At 43.9% G+C, this 14,795-nt stretch overlaps 1 protein-coding gene across 1 annotated transcript in view; it reads right to left on the bottom strand.

The window, feature by feature from the left end:
• The window catches only part of DNAAF9 (dynein axonemal assembly factor 9), a 133,364-nt gene extending 122,407 nt beyond the window's left edge, over positions 1-10,957 (bottom strand). Inside the window, exon 1 of the mRNA XM_045295539.1 lies at positions 10,823-10,957. Coding sequence (XP_045151474.1) covers positions 10,823-10,905 — 83 coding nt within the window. The 5' untranslated portion in view covers positions 10,906-10,957. The remainder of the gene's footprint in view (positions 1-10,822) is intronic.
• Between the last annotated feature and the right edge of the window lie 3,838 nt (positions 10,958-14,795).

Consider the following 14,795-nt stretch of genomic DNA (forward strand, 5'->3'; position numbering starts at 1 on the left):
AGACAAGCCAGTCAAGGTGCAGTATAACACCAATGAAACATACAACTTTCCTCTAGTCCTTTAATGCTTCTTACCCTACACTATCATGATCCCAATTCTACCTTACAAATTCGTCTAGACCAGAGGATGTACACTGGTACAGATAAGAACTGGAAACACAGGGAATCCAGGGCAGATAAACTCCTCAGGACCAATAATGAGAGTGGCGATACCAGGAGGGGAAGGTGAAGGTGGGGTAGAAAAGGAAAACTGATCATAAGAATCTACATATAACGCCCCTCCCTGGTGGATGAGCAACAGAAAAGTGAGTGAAGGGAGACGTCGGACAGTGTAAGACATGACAATAATAATTTATAAATCATCAAGGGTTCGTGGGGAGGGAGGGAGAGGGGAAAAATGAGGAGCTGATATCAAGGGCTCAGCAGAAGGAAAACGTTTTGAGAATGATGATGGCAGTAGGTGTGCAGATGTGTTTGACACAATGGATGGATGGATTGTGCTGAGAGTTGAAAGAACCCCCAATAAAATGATTTTTAAAAGAAAAATAAATAAAAAGTAAACAAACAAAAACATTAAGAGTTATTTTGCCCCTTCCAGCAATAGTCCCATTACTGCTTGAAATAATAATGTACCATCTTTGAAAGCTGCATCTATACTCACAGTCTTCCATTCTTCTCCCATTTTCTTTTAGAGTGCACTCAAACTAACTTTATCAAGGTCATAAAGTGATCTCCACAGTACCCAACTGAACGCACCTACTCTACTGACGAGCTATCTCATTATCCACAATTCACAGAACAGTAAAAAAATCTGTCCAATTATTTACACACTAATAACTTACATTTGGCAGAAACAATCCCTGAGGTGAGAAGCTAGAGCAACCCTGGCTGTGATGGTTAAAGTTATGTTTTGAATTGGCTGGGCCATTCCACTGGCTTGGAGGTTACATAATGAGATAGCCATCCATGATTTTACAATCTGATGTGGTCATCCTACATTTTCACATGATACTGATTTCTGCATAACAATTTGGTCTTTGAAATACAGCCATGCTGATTGAGCAGCTGGGTGAATTTTATTCTTAGACCTCATCACTTGACTCACTCTCACTCTCTCTCACTCACTGACTCTCACTGACTCACTCTCACTCACTCACTCTCACTCTCTCACTTCCTCTCACTCACACTCACTCACTCTCACTGACTCTCATTCACTCACTCACTCTCACTGACTCACTCACTCACTCTCACTCATTCACTGACTCTCACTCACTCACTCACTCACTCACTCACTCACTCAATGATTCACTCACTCATTCTCACTGACTCTCACTCACACTCACTCACTCTCACTGACTCACACTCACTCTCACTCACTGACTCACTCACTCATAAAAAAATTAAAAAAAGACCTCATCAGTCTATTAATAATATTTTATTATTTGGATTTGCATGGCTATCCTTAGAGATTGTCATGTCTTTGTCTGAAGGAGTCACTTTTCTTAACATTCACTAGGGAAACAAAAAGCAAAACTACAATGAAGACACTCCTACTAGAAAAATGGAAAGTAACAGGTTTTAGGGGATGTGGAGAAAATGGAACCCTCAATCATTGTTGGTGGGAATGTAAAATGGTATAGTGCAGACAGTTTGCCAGGTCCTCAAAAAATTAAACATAGAATTATTATATGACTCAGCAATTCCACTCCCATGTATGAGAAACTCACACAAATACTTGTAAAACAATGTTTATTGTAGCATTGTGCACAATAGCCACGGTTTCAAAAAACAACCCAAATGTTCATCAACAAACGAATAGATACTCAAAATGCACTCTATGCCTAGAACGCAGTATTTAGCCATAAAGACAAATGAAGTTCTGATACACATTAAGACAAAGATGAACCTTGAGAACATTATGCTAAGCAAAATATGTCAGACTCAAAAGGGCACATATTGCTATTATTCCACTTACATGAAATATCTAGAGCAGGAAATACACAGAAACAACATTTATCAGGAGAGTGATATTCACTCACTGGCAGCAAGTCAATTCCAACTCACAGTGACCTGATAGGGCAGGGGAGAAGGCCCCTGTGGGTCTGAGACTGTAACTCTTTATGGAAGCAGAAAACCTCGTCATTCTTAGAGCGGTTGCTGATTGTGAACTGCTGACCTTGTGATTAGCAGCCTAATCACCAAGCTCCTGTGTATGATTCTAGGGGACTTAAAAAAATTTGGGAGGTGGCGGGGAGAGAAAATGTTCTGAAATTGATTGTGGGAATGACTGTACAATTGTTCATAATATGATTGAACTAATGAATTGTGTAATATGTGAATTAAGTGCCAATAAAACTGTTAAAAATTTTTGTGGAAAAATTAGATTTTAAAAAAATCAATTTTAAAAAATCCATTAAAAAATCCCTTTTGAAGCCCTCTCACACATATTTTACTACAATTAAAGACAAATTAGGAGTGAACATATTGATGGCACTATGAATTGAACTGTGTCCCCTCCCCCAAATAAGTGTTGTAAATCGGGACATGTCTTTGGTGTATTCAGCAAGACAGGGTATGTCTTGAGTCAATCTCTCTCTCTTTTAAAAATCATGTTATTGGGGGCTCTTCCAGCTCTTATAACATCCCACACATCAATTGTATCGAGCATATTTGTACTTATGTTGCCGACATCATTTCCAAAACATTTTCTACTTAAGCCCTTGGTATAAACTCCCCTTTTTTACCCTTCCTTTCCCATCCTCCCGCCGTGTATCACTGATCATATATATATATATATATATATATATATATATATATAGAGAGAGAGAGAGAGAGAGAGAGAGAGAGAGAGAGAGAGAGAGAGAGTTATATTCGTATCTTACACTGTCCATTGTCTCCCTTCACCCACATTTCTATTATTTGTTCCCCTGGGTGCGTGTGTTACATATCCGATCTTGGGATGGGTTCCCCCTTTCTATTTTGAGATATACAAAGATATTACATGAGTAAGTGGAAAAGCAGGAATGGGAGAGATGCCAAGCCACATTAAGATCATGTAGGAGCAGAAACTCAAAGAGAGACGGCTCTTCTTCCAGAGTCAAAAGAAGAAGAAAGTCTTCCCCTAAAGCTGATGCTCAGAATTTGGACTTCTGGCCTCCTAAAGTGTGAGTAAATAAATTTGCTTGTAAAAAGCCACCCATTTGTGGTATTACTGTTGTACCAATACTAGGTAAGTAAGACAGAATTTGGAATTGGTAGTGGGTGCTGCTCTAACAAATACCTACAATTTGCAAATGGTTTTGGAATGGCGTAAAGGGTAGAAGCTGGAAGAGGTGGAAGGTACCTAATAGTAAAAGCCATCCACCGAGCCCTGGGGGTGCTGTTGAATGAACTGTTAACCCCAACGTTGGTTGTTCAAACCCACCAACCAGTTCCACTGGAAAAAGATGAGGCTATCTGCTCCCATAGATTTACAGACTCAGAAATCCTACATAGGGTTTCTATAAGTGAGTTTTTAAATAGTAAAAACCTAGATTGCCTTGAAGATACTGCAGAACTATGAATACCAAAGGTAATTCAAGTGAAAGATCAGTAGGAAGAGAGGAGGCACAGAACAAGTCTCTTAACATCTTAGATATCACATAAGGTGCTAGCAACGTTCTGAAATGTGGACATCAAACGTGTTATGATGAACATGTGATTGGACCAGGTAGGAAAGGCAATGCATTTTATGCAGTGGCAAAGAACTTTTTAAAAAGCTGAACTATATGCAAATGTTTGATGGAAGGTAGAACTGTGAGTGATGGACTTGGGTATCTCTAAGGAGATTTCTAAGCTAGAGCTTAAAGGGGCTGCATGGCTTCTCCCTGCCACCAACAGTGAAATGCACGAGAAATGTGAAAGACTTAAAAATGAACTGTGTAAAATGAAAACAGAACTTAAAATATTTAGAATTTTCTGTTGTACAAATCAAAGACATGTGTCTTAGAATGTTCACAAGATGTGACTATGCAATCTTCCATTACAGTGATTTAAGTCAGTGACTGATGGAGTTAACCAATAACCACAGCAGAAAATCCATCAGCTTAGACTAAAGGGGACAAAGAATGAAGGGAAAGCAAACTGAACGTTATCTGCCTCTTGGAATTCTACAGGCCGGAAACAGGTCAAAAGAGCTACATTTTCTGTCCTCCAAGAAAAAGTTTATGTGCAGTGTTTCATTAGAAATGTTATTTTCAAAAATAAAAATAAACCTGTAGCTAGAAAAATAAAAACGTTTTCCATAACCCTGTTCATATGTAGCAATATCACTACAAAGCTAACACTCCATGGTCATTTACTTTTTGAACCTTTTAATGCACACGCTGGTCAAGGCTGTCATGATTACTCATTTACGACGATACTTCAATTCACAGGCTTTCATATACAAGCACACACTGGTTTACATTCTTGTGATGTTTTTATAGTAGCCAATTAGGTCAAAAATTGTTTTTAACACTAAGACATGACTTAGGATTCTGTAGGGCTGCTACTAGATGAGGTCCTTGGGCGTTGGGGTGGTCTGATACCATAAGCTACCAACAGCGGCAAAGCCAGGTGGGGCCACTGCCTCCTAGGTCTCAGAGTCAGCGCTTTCCCAATGTGGTTCCAGTGCGAGGCTGGCTGTCCTTAAGGTGGAGAGAAACAAAGCGGAGGGGAAAGACTGCCATCTCCTAAGGGCAGTCTAGGCAGAAGGAGTGGGGTCACGATTCAGATGGACTAGGAGAATGGGGCAGTCCACAGCCAGGGGCGCAGAGTTGCTGTTCCAGTGGGTCAGGATGGCATGTCTGAAGCCCAAGGCTGAGGGGCCTCCACCCAGAACCAGAGAGTGTAGTCAACACTTCAGTCTGGAGGGTGGGGTGGTCCAGATGGTCCCAAAGAACAGAAGACTGTTTTAAACATTGAGCCCTAATGTAACGGTTCTGACTTTGGGACTTGGTTGTATTAGGTAGCAGAATAGGGAGAAAGGGGGTTGCCCTCCACCCCACCCGGTCCCCTAGAAGAGGTTGGAAGAGAATCAGGGGAGCCTTAGCCAGCCATAAAGACTTTAACTGGGCATGCTCCAATTCAGCCAGGTGGGCAGTATATCTTGTTGGCCCAAAGTATGCCCAGGTGGTCTTAATTCAGCCAATGGGGGTCAACCAATATCTTCAACCACGCCTCCCCAGCATGAAGTTTAAATACCTTAAGGCTGGACAGCCACCCTTCACACCCCCATCGTCCCCCCTTCACCTCTTCAGCCTTCTGCCCTCTCCCCTGGGACCCTGCTCCAGCACCCCTTGGCCATGCCGTAGTCTCGCTGGCCTCAGGTCACCACATGTAGGTAAGCAATCCCACCAGGTTGCCATGGTTCAGTGGTGAGTCCCAGCGTGCCTTATGCACGGTTTGGCATGCTTCCCCGAAATAGCGTGTACTCTTGAGACGGTAAAACCTGAAACTTCTGTCCTTTATAAAAATCCACTTGGATCACAAACCAGGCTTTGGCGGCGTCAGTTCTTTCTTGTGCAAAGCCAAGATCCCACCCGAGAAATCTAACAGTTGGGCTTGATAATTGTCCCTTCTTTCCCCCTCACTACTCCCATTTGTATGGGACTGTCTTCCTTGCTCCTGCCCCACCACTGTACTTTGAAAACTGACAACTTGCCATCCAGATTTCACAGGTTCACAGATGAAAATGAACTTTATCCTGTCGAAAATACACTTGAAGTCTCATGCACAGTTGAGAGATTTCAAAAGATGAGATTTTGGACTTGGGGTTGAAGAATGGCTTCTGTGATAATGTGATGGGGGGCGGGGGGGGGGGGGGGGGGGGGGGGGGGGGGGGGCAGTGAATGCCCAGCATGTAGGAAAAACAAAAATTTGTGGGGTCAAAGGATGGAATGTTATGGGTTGAACTGTGTCCCACAAAAATGTGTTCTAAATCCCAACCCCTAAACCTGTGGTTATAATCCCATTTGGGATCGATTTGTCTTTGTGACAATGACACTGAGACTGCAACTCCCGATGAACAGTAGTGGTTTCAAACTGCTGATCTTTTGCTTAGCAGCCCAACATGTAATCACTACGCAGACAGGGATCCTATGAGACAGGTTAGGCAGGGTTTATATCTTGAGTCAATTTCTTTTCAGATGAAAAAAGAGATTAAACAAGCAAATAAAGGGGGCTGGTGGGGGGTGGTGGTGGAAGGGGGCACAGGTGAGCAATGACTAAAAACCACTTAGAGAGATCACCCAGGGGCACAAGCATGCAGACAGGGACGTTTTCTTCTACAACCAGCCAAGGGAGAAAGCTTTCCCTGGGAGTGGGCGCTCCAAATTTGGACTTTTAGCCTCAACTCTGACAAACTTTATTTCTGTTTGTTAATGTCACCCATTTATGGTATTTGTTACAGAAACACTAGCTAAATAAAAGAGATGGTATCTCTAGCCCCACCTTCTCTCCTGAATTCTAAACAAATATATCCAGTATCTCCATTTGGACAGCTATACAAAAACCCAAACTCCCTGCTACCGAGTCAGTGCTCTACAGGACAGGGTAGAACTTTCCCCTCTGGGTTTCCAAGACCATCCTTTTTTACAGATTTAGAAAGCCTCATCTTTTTCCTGTGAAGTGGCTGGGAGTTTCCAACTGCTGGCCTTGTGGTTAACAGCCCAATGCATAACCTCCTGGAGCTCTCTCTACTAGACAACTGAAAATGAACAAGGCCCAAATGGAACTTTTGATTCTCCTCTCCAACCCACTCCTTACTGTTCCCATTATCAGTAGATAAGAAGCCTATTTTCCTAACAGCTGAGGACAAAGCTAACAATATGTCCTTGGCATTTTTATTCTTCCAGCACTATTTCTTCCACAGCACTTGTCTCTCTTCATTCTGCATTAAGATTTTTACTCTTTTTGTCTCTTACCATTTACACAAGAGTTCTTTAAAGGCAGGGACCTGTCATATTTGTCTGAATTCACAGCACCTACCACAATGTATCAGGTGTCTTTTAAAAGTTTGTGGGAAAATGGAATTAAAAGATAATGGTTCATTTGTATAAAGAGGCACCCCACTGCCATGACGTCCTTCCCACTCACAATGACCCTATATAGGGTTTCTGAGACTACAAATCTTTATAGGAGCAGACAGCTTCACCTTTCTCTTAAAGAGCAGCTGGTAGGTTTGAACCATCAACTTTGTGGTTAAAAGTCCTGACAGTGTCACCAGAGGGCCTATATAAAGAAGACAATGACATTTAAACTGTTAAGCAAGTTCCAAGGGAACTGGGTGGATCCTGTATAGAAAATTATTTTCACCAAAAAGTGGGTGAAGGGAGACGTCGGACAGGGCAAGATATGACAAAATAACAATTCATAAATTATCAAGGGCTCATGAGGGAGGGGGGAGGGAGGGGAAAAATGAGGACCTAATGCCGGGGGCTTAAGTGGAGAGGAAATGTTTTGAGAATGATGAGGGCAATGAATGTACAAATGAGCTTTACACAATTGATGTATGTATGGAATGTGATAAGAGTTGTATGAGCCCCTAATAAAATGATTTAAAAAAAAAAAGAAAATTATTTTCAAAAAGGAACGCAGACTTCAGCTAGGTGTTCAATGGTTACTTAGTACGAATCAAGGCAGGTTGGGTTATACCTTGGTGAGAACTTCAAACTCCCAGAGCCTTGACACAACAAAGGTTTACTTCTTGTTTACTTTATATGTCAAACAGATGTTAAGGGCTTCAAAAAGTTTGTGGGAAAATGCCATTATCTTTTAATTCCATTTTTTTCACAAACTTTTTTGTAGCCCCCCTCAAAAGTACCTTGGAGCTCATCGTAGGTCTCAGGTCTATGGAGTACTGATGACAGAGGGGAAAAGAATGGCAAATCGTGTACCAGACGCTTTGACCACAAAGAGGTACCATATATACTTGTGTATAAGCCAAGTTTTTCAGCACACTTCTTATGCAGTTTTTGTGGTAAAATTTAGGTGCCTCGGTGGCTGATATTCGGGTCGGCTTATACTCGAGTATATACGGTAGGTATCACTACTACTCTCACATTTCACTGGCCAAGAGCCACTCACAGGGCTATACTCAAGGTGCAAACAAGTGCAAGGGCAGGAACAAAAATATTTATTGGGCAGCACTCACAACTACCATAACGTGAAAAGGAAGGTTTCAGTTCTGAGCAACAGCATTGCCCATCTATGAAAATCTCTTCCCAGCTTCGAAAATTAGCTCCACTGCCAAGTCCTATCTCTGGGTCTTCAGGAATGTAACTTCACCAGTTAGGCCTGCCTCTTTCATCACCCACAGAAAGAGAGAGAAGAGAATGCAGCAAAGGCGCCAAATATGGGTGAGAGAAAAGTGCTGAGTCCCAGGCTGCTTGAAAGTTCAATGTCAACAGCAAGGGAAAGGTTGGAAAAGAATAGCTAAGAAAAGTATGTTATGTAGAAATGGGGGAAGAAGGGTACGCTGCCAAATTTCTTTTTCAAAAGCATGGAAAAGCCAGGCCTTGGAGGTCCTTGACTACTACCTCTCATCCGATGTCTAAGTTTCACTCATATCACTTGATGGAAATCTTAGTAATGTCAGCCAACATTCTCCTTTGTTAACATAAAAAGACTACCTAAAACAACAACAACAAGAGCATGCTACTAAAACAAGGAGGCCTGGTGGCAGAGCCGGTTACCCTCTTAGGCCACCACCCACAAGGTCAGGAGCTTGGAGTCACCAGCTGTTCCTCAGGGGAAAGACGAGAGCAGGTCTACCCTGCACTTTAGGGACTCGATGAGTGGGAACGGACTCGATGGCAGCGAGTTGTTTTCTTTCTTTAAAAAAAATAAAACAAGGGGGAACAAAAACACCACCCACGTTATCAAAGTTGAGGATGACTCCTGGTGGCCCCAGGGGTTACAGGCAGAACCATCCACAAGGTTTCGTTGGCTGAAATCCTTACTAGGCTCTTCTTCTGTGACACCTCACGGTAGGCTCAAATCACGGGACCTTAAGGTGTTCACTGTTAACTTAAAGACAATGAAAGTAGCCATTACTTTAGATACATAGTATTGCATTAAAGCGAATCGTCTGTAAAAGCTGCAAAGACTGGCTGAAAGAGTAGTCTCAAGAGTTTGAAACTCAAGATGATCTGTGATGACCCATGTCGACACAGAGCCTAGATTTCACGGATGTGTACCCCCGTTCTAAAGTTCCTCTGTAGTTCCTAGGCAAAGCTCAAATATTTTCTAACTGCAAAACTAGTCTGTCTGCCAGAAACAGAGACTGGAGAGACCTGGTTACATGCTTTGAACTGTAAAGCCCCCCCCCCTCCCCCTGGCATCCCATTTGAAAGGCCAAGCAGCAATTCAAACACCTTCACCTGCCAAATAAGAAGCAAATGAACCTATACCCACTGTGGTGAAGTCGATGAAGAAGCAAATGAGGACTCATACATGCTTGGTTTCCTCCGTATCCAGTCTCACCGCTCTTGTCCCCCATATTCAACAAATATGCCTTAATTGCAGGGGGGAGGGGGAGTTCTAAGACTTAAGAGAGCGAAAAGGTTTTAAGATTTAGTTCTTTGTTTCTAAAAAGCAGATTGGCTACTACAATGTTAAAACACAGTGCCTTAAACATCTTGAAGAATGAATAAAAGAAAAGCTGTCCTAACATGTGAGCTGACAATCTCCTTTCAAGGGAAGAGTACCAGATTTGCCTAACTGACTGGCTGTAATTAAAAGAGCCTCTTTGGGTCTAATGACAGTTGAATACACCATAGCTCATTTCTTTCTTCTCTTTCTACCTCCTTCTCTCAACTGCCTCTGCTGCAACGCCTCCATCACTCCGGCCTCCACATCCTGCTGGCAGCCACACACCACTTCCAATCACTAACAATGCCCAGACTATCAAGGTCAGGCCCAAAGGGCACTGGGAGTGGAAATCGGAAACCGATCTTCCTACCATGAGACAAGGCCCAAAGGGGCTGGGGTGAGAGGTGGAGTGGAGGGTGGGAGTGTTGGTGGAAACGGTTAAGTACTCCCTAGTATCTTACCCATTCTGAAGCCACCAGGGGCTCCGTCTCCAGGATCACGCCATTACAGGGAATTCTGCACCTCTATCCCCTCTCCATGCAGTTTCGTCTCCTGTAACCCCAAAGACCTCCACCTCCTGGTAACTGAGCCCTCACTATTATGAACTGGGGGTGGGGAAGGTGTCGCCAGGCAGTCAGGATCCCAGAGTTGGGGAGATACGCAATAGAGGAGCTGCTGCTATTGTGTGATAGATTAATTGATTTTGGGGGCGGAGAGTGTGTGTGTGTGTGTGTGTGTGTGTGTGTGTGTGTGTGTGTATTCTGGGAAGCTGCTGTCAAAGAGAAACGCTCTAGAGAAGATCAGCAGTAGGGGTCTTTATTTATAGGTAAACCCACTTCGGGTTTTACTCAGGGGATCTATTGTGTGTGTGAGGTCTCTAAAGGTAGCCATTTCTGCGCGATGGGGAAGACGTGCGAGTGTAGGGTATCTGGGGAAGGTGCGTCGGGCCTGGGGAAAACTTCTAAGGGGTGAGGATGTCATGGTAGGGGGTCTCCTCAAGGGAGTCGTTAAGAGGTGGTCTGCAGAGAAGCCATTGTGGGCGTCTCTACAGAGGGCCCAGCTCTTGGAGAAAGTCCCCGAGAGCCGGTTCGTGGAGAATGGCCCGCGAGGAAGCCATGTCGGACCACGCCCTGCGGCCGGAGGCGTCGCCGAAGCCCGCTAGCCCGCAACCCCCTGCCGGGCAGCGCGCTCCGGCCGGGGCCCCCGCGTACCTGACGAAAGGCGAGCCGCGGTGGGAGCCGCCCGGGGGCCGCTTGCGAGGCGTCTCCAGCCGGTGCGGGGGGTAAATATCCATGGCGCCGGGCAGAGGAGGGGACCCGTGCCGCTGCTAGGGGACCGACGTCCAGCCGGCGGCTCAGGCCCGCTTTAGCCGGGCGGGGTAGCGGGGTAGCGGGGCTGACCCGGTGGGCGGGGGGCGCGGCACGCAGGGGGACGTAAGAAGGGGCGGAGCCGGTCGCGCGCAAGGAGCGCTGGGGTGGGGGGGCGTGGGGTCGGCGTGGGATGGGGGCAGCGGGACAACTGCGCCCTCTTTAAGCTGCGGACCCTCCAGGAGAGCCGAAGCGAGTCTGGAAAGTGACCGCTGCCATACAGTTGCCCAGCCCTGCCCGCAGGTTCCACCTGGGGAGTGGTGGCTACTCTGCAGGCGCGCCCCTCCCCACCATGGATTTGGACGCACCCCAGGGCGTGGCCTCGCTCAAGCCCCGCCCCGCCCATCTGGTTTAGATCTCCAGCTCCGCCTCTGGGTGTGAGCACCTCTCGGGTTCTAGCCCTATAACGCCTGAATTTTTAATTTCGGGAAAAAATTTTTTTTGTTTGTTTTTATTCTTTAATTTCATAGTAATCAATATATATAGCAACCAAAATATATTAAAAATATAAAATTTGCAATGTTTTTTCAATGTAACCAAATTGTCACATTCGTCCATGGATTTATAATAAATGTTATCATTAAGCGTTACGAAAACGTCGCGCTTCTCGTCCGAGGTGGCCTCGCTGCAGTGTCTGTGCTAGCTGCTATTCAATGGAGCATTCTCTCTTCAAAAACCCAGCGGATTTCGGCGGCCCTCCGCTTAGCAGTGTGCACCCAGACCTACGCAGAGCACGAGCGTTTACAGGCCACAGGATCCCAGAGGACCTCTGCCCAAGTTAATTCCACCGAGTCTCCGTCTTTAAGTCTGCAGAAGGGAGAATACCTCCTTGATAGCGTTGCCATGACTATTTGATGGTTTTTCCCTGAGTCCTGTATTGATTTTGTCAGGATGTTTTAAACAGCCTGTACCATCTTCTGCCAATAAATTGCAAAAATAGTCCCAGCTATTTTTTCGCTAGTATTAGAAATTGGGGTTTAAATCACTGAAATGGCAACGCTAACTGAAAACTCTACCTCCAGGAATAAATCTGGACAGTTTTCCTGCAGGTTTCGCTGAGGAAAGACCCAAAGAGAGCACTGGAATTAAAAGCACTTCTTTTAAATATTTAGGAAAGGAAAAGATTGCTGTTGGGTTCAAATCCCAAGTCGTGATCAGGTAAGCACTTCACGTGGTACATACACACTGAAAATCGGCCGCTCAGGGACAGCCTCACCTCAATGTCTTCGCTGCTGAAAACCAGCCAGTTAACTACATTCTCGTAACTATGCTTCGGAGTAAATCAACAACAGCGCTAAGCTTCTGAAAACCAGCCAATCAGTGGCAGAACAAAGCCCCTCGACTACAGCCAATCAGCCAGTGCCTCAGCCTTTCTATTGATGCATTGCCCCAGAGGCCGAGGCATTTCCACCGAAATTCTGTCAATCGCAGAATACTTCCTGTTGCTGGAGGACCACCAATTCCTGAAAGGGTTAAAATCTCCTATGAGATGTACTCTGGTTTTGTTCAGGGGCTGGCATTACCAGAACAGTTCTGCTTTTTGCAGACAGCTGAGAAATTCATCTTTTTCTTTTTGCCTTAGATATTGACTTAAATGTCATGCTTGTTGATACGTTCACAACCCTTTCAAATATTCAGTGCCACCTGAAGATTAGTTATGAGTTTAGATTTGTACATGAACCCAATGAGTATCCATGAGATTATCTAATTAAATTTTTCAATTCTATGATTATTACTTAAAAAACAATAAATCCAAAAACCCAATTCAGTGTTTGTGTGACCATCACAACGAGTTTTGGAAGATGTTTATCACCCCAACAGGAAACTCCATACCTATTAGTAGTCATTTCTCCCCAGTCTAGTCCTAGACAATCACAAATATTTCTTCTTCATGAATTTGCCTATTCTTTGGTCTTGGTGATTAGCATCCATATTGTAGTATGTGGCAGTGTCTCATTCTTTTTTATTGGTAATAATGTTCTAGCATATGGATGTTCCATGTTTTATTCATCCTATTATTAATTGCTTTGGGTTGTTTCCATTTTTACTATTAGGAATAATGCTGTTATCATTTTTACTATTAGGAATAATGCTGCATTCATATACAAGTTTTTGTGTGGACATGTTTTCATTTCCTTTGTTATATAGCAAGGGAGGAGGTTTCTGAGTCATATGTCTATGTTATACCGTTTAAGAAACTCCAGAATATTTTCCAAAGCAGCTACATCATTTTACATTCCTGTCATTCAATTTCTTCACATCCTCACCAACATCTGCATCTCCTTTATTATAGCCATCTTAGTGAGTGTGAAGTAGTATTTCCTAGTTTGGCTTTGCATTTCCCTGATGGCTGATGATATTGAACATTTTTTAAGTTGCTTATTGGTGATTTGTATATGTTCTTTGGAAAAAGTCTATTCAAGACTTTGTCCATTTTTTCACTGTCTTTTTATTTATTTAGTTGTAGTAGCTATTTATAGATTCTTGATATAAGTTCTTTATCAGATATATGATTTGTAAACCCTATAATATTAACTGCATCAATAGTAGCCATAGGCAACCAGTAGCTAAACAAACAGAACACACACACCCCAAAAGAAAAAACAAAACAAAAACATGCTACAAGCAGGAAAGCAAAAACCCATATAAACAAAGAAGTACAACATTGTCATTCACCCCCCTGGGGTATAAATCTATTGTACAATTTTCATCAAATTTTCCAATGACCCAGCACTCCAGACTTAGTTGGTAGGAGTCTATGCGAGTTCAGTTCCACCTTGAGCCGCAACCACAAGGATTTTGTCATGCACAGTATGATCTCCCTTTCAATTGGGCCCTACTGACCCCAAGTATGGGGACTGATTCCTTGGGGGCCTTCCTGGGTCAATTCTTCCAAGTGTCGGTCCTGCTCAATGAGACTGTAACTCTTGACAGGGTAGAAAGCCTCATCTTTCTCCAGAGCTAGGTTTGGAACTGCTGCGCTTGTTTGGAGCTCAAGAAGTAACCACTAGTCGTGCCTCACTCCTCTCAGCAGGCAGAGTTGGGTGAATCTCCTCAAATGCGTGTGGAGGGGATGATGGTTGTACTGAGAGTGGACTAGTGCTGGTGGCTGGATGGTTCAATATAGTCTAGGGGCTCAAAGCCTCCATCTTTTGGATGGTCAGTCTATAGATCCCTAAGATACTGCTGCATGTTCCAGGTTTCAAGGTTCCAGTTCTTTGCAACCAGTGCTCCCCCTATAACATCAGGCACTTGATAGTCAGAGAATTAGACTGGTATACTGCAGCCCATATGAGGATAAGACTCTGGTTTTCAGAAATATCAGTTCTGTTACTATAAGATATGAGGCTTTCTTTCATGGCACAAGTAAAAGCTTTGAGCTCTTTTGTGCTACTTTTCAAGGAACATTCCTTCACTCTGATTCCTTAATCTCCCTTTTAGTCTAGAAGGACTCCTTGGGTCTTCTTTTCCAAACAAAGCCTATTGATCGATACTCACTTTCTATTCCAGTCTGTAATTTCTGTCATAATGGTACCAAAACCCAGGAAGTGGACAGAGGCTGGGGATTGCAGCAGCCCTCTGCGGCTGATCAGCTTCCCAGGTGCACCTTTCTGGACCTGACCAAACGAGTGTCTTAAAGGGACTTTCTATGTCTGCTGATACAAACCCACCAAAGTAGTGCTGGCAAAAGTCTGGGTGAGTCTATTTAAGCTCACACTCTTGGGTCTCCTGTTCGTCTTTCTATGGCCTTTAAAGGTTTTTGGCTTGAAAATATTAGCACTAAGTCAGACCACTCTCTAGGGCCCCCAGGCCTGCG

This window comes from Echinops telfairi, unplaced genomic scaffold (assembly GCF_000313985.2).
Source record: "Echinops telfairi isolate 266 unplaced genomic scaffold, ASM31398v2 ScPeMD7_5592;HRSCAF=6446, whole genome shotgun sequence".
Taxonomy (NCBI): domain Eukaryota; kingdom Metazoa; phylum Chordata; class Mammalia; order Afrosoricida; family Tenrecidae; genus Echinops; species Echinops telfairi.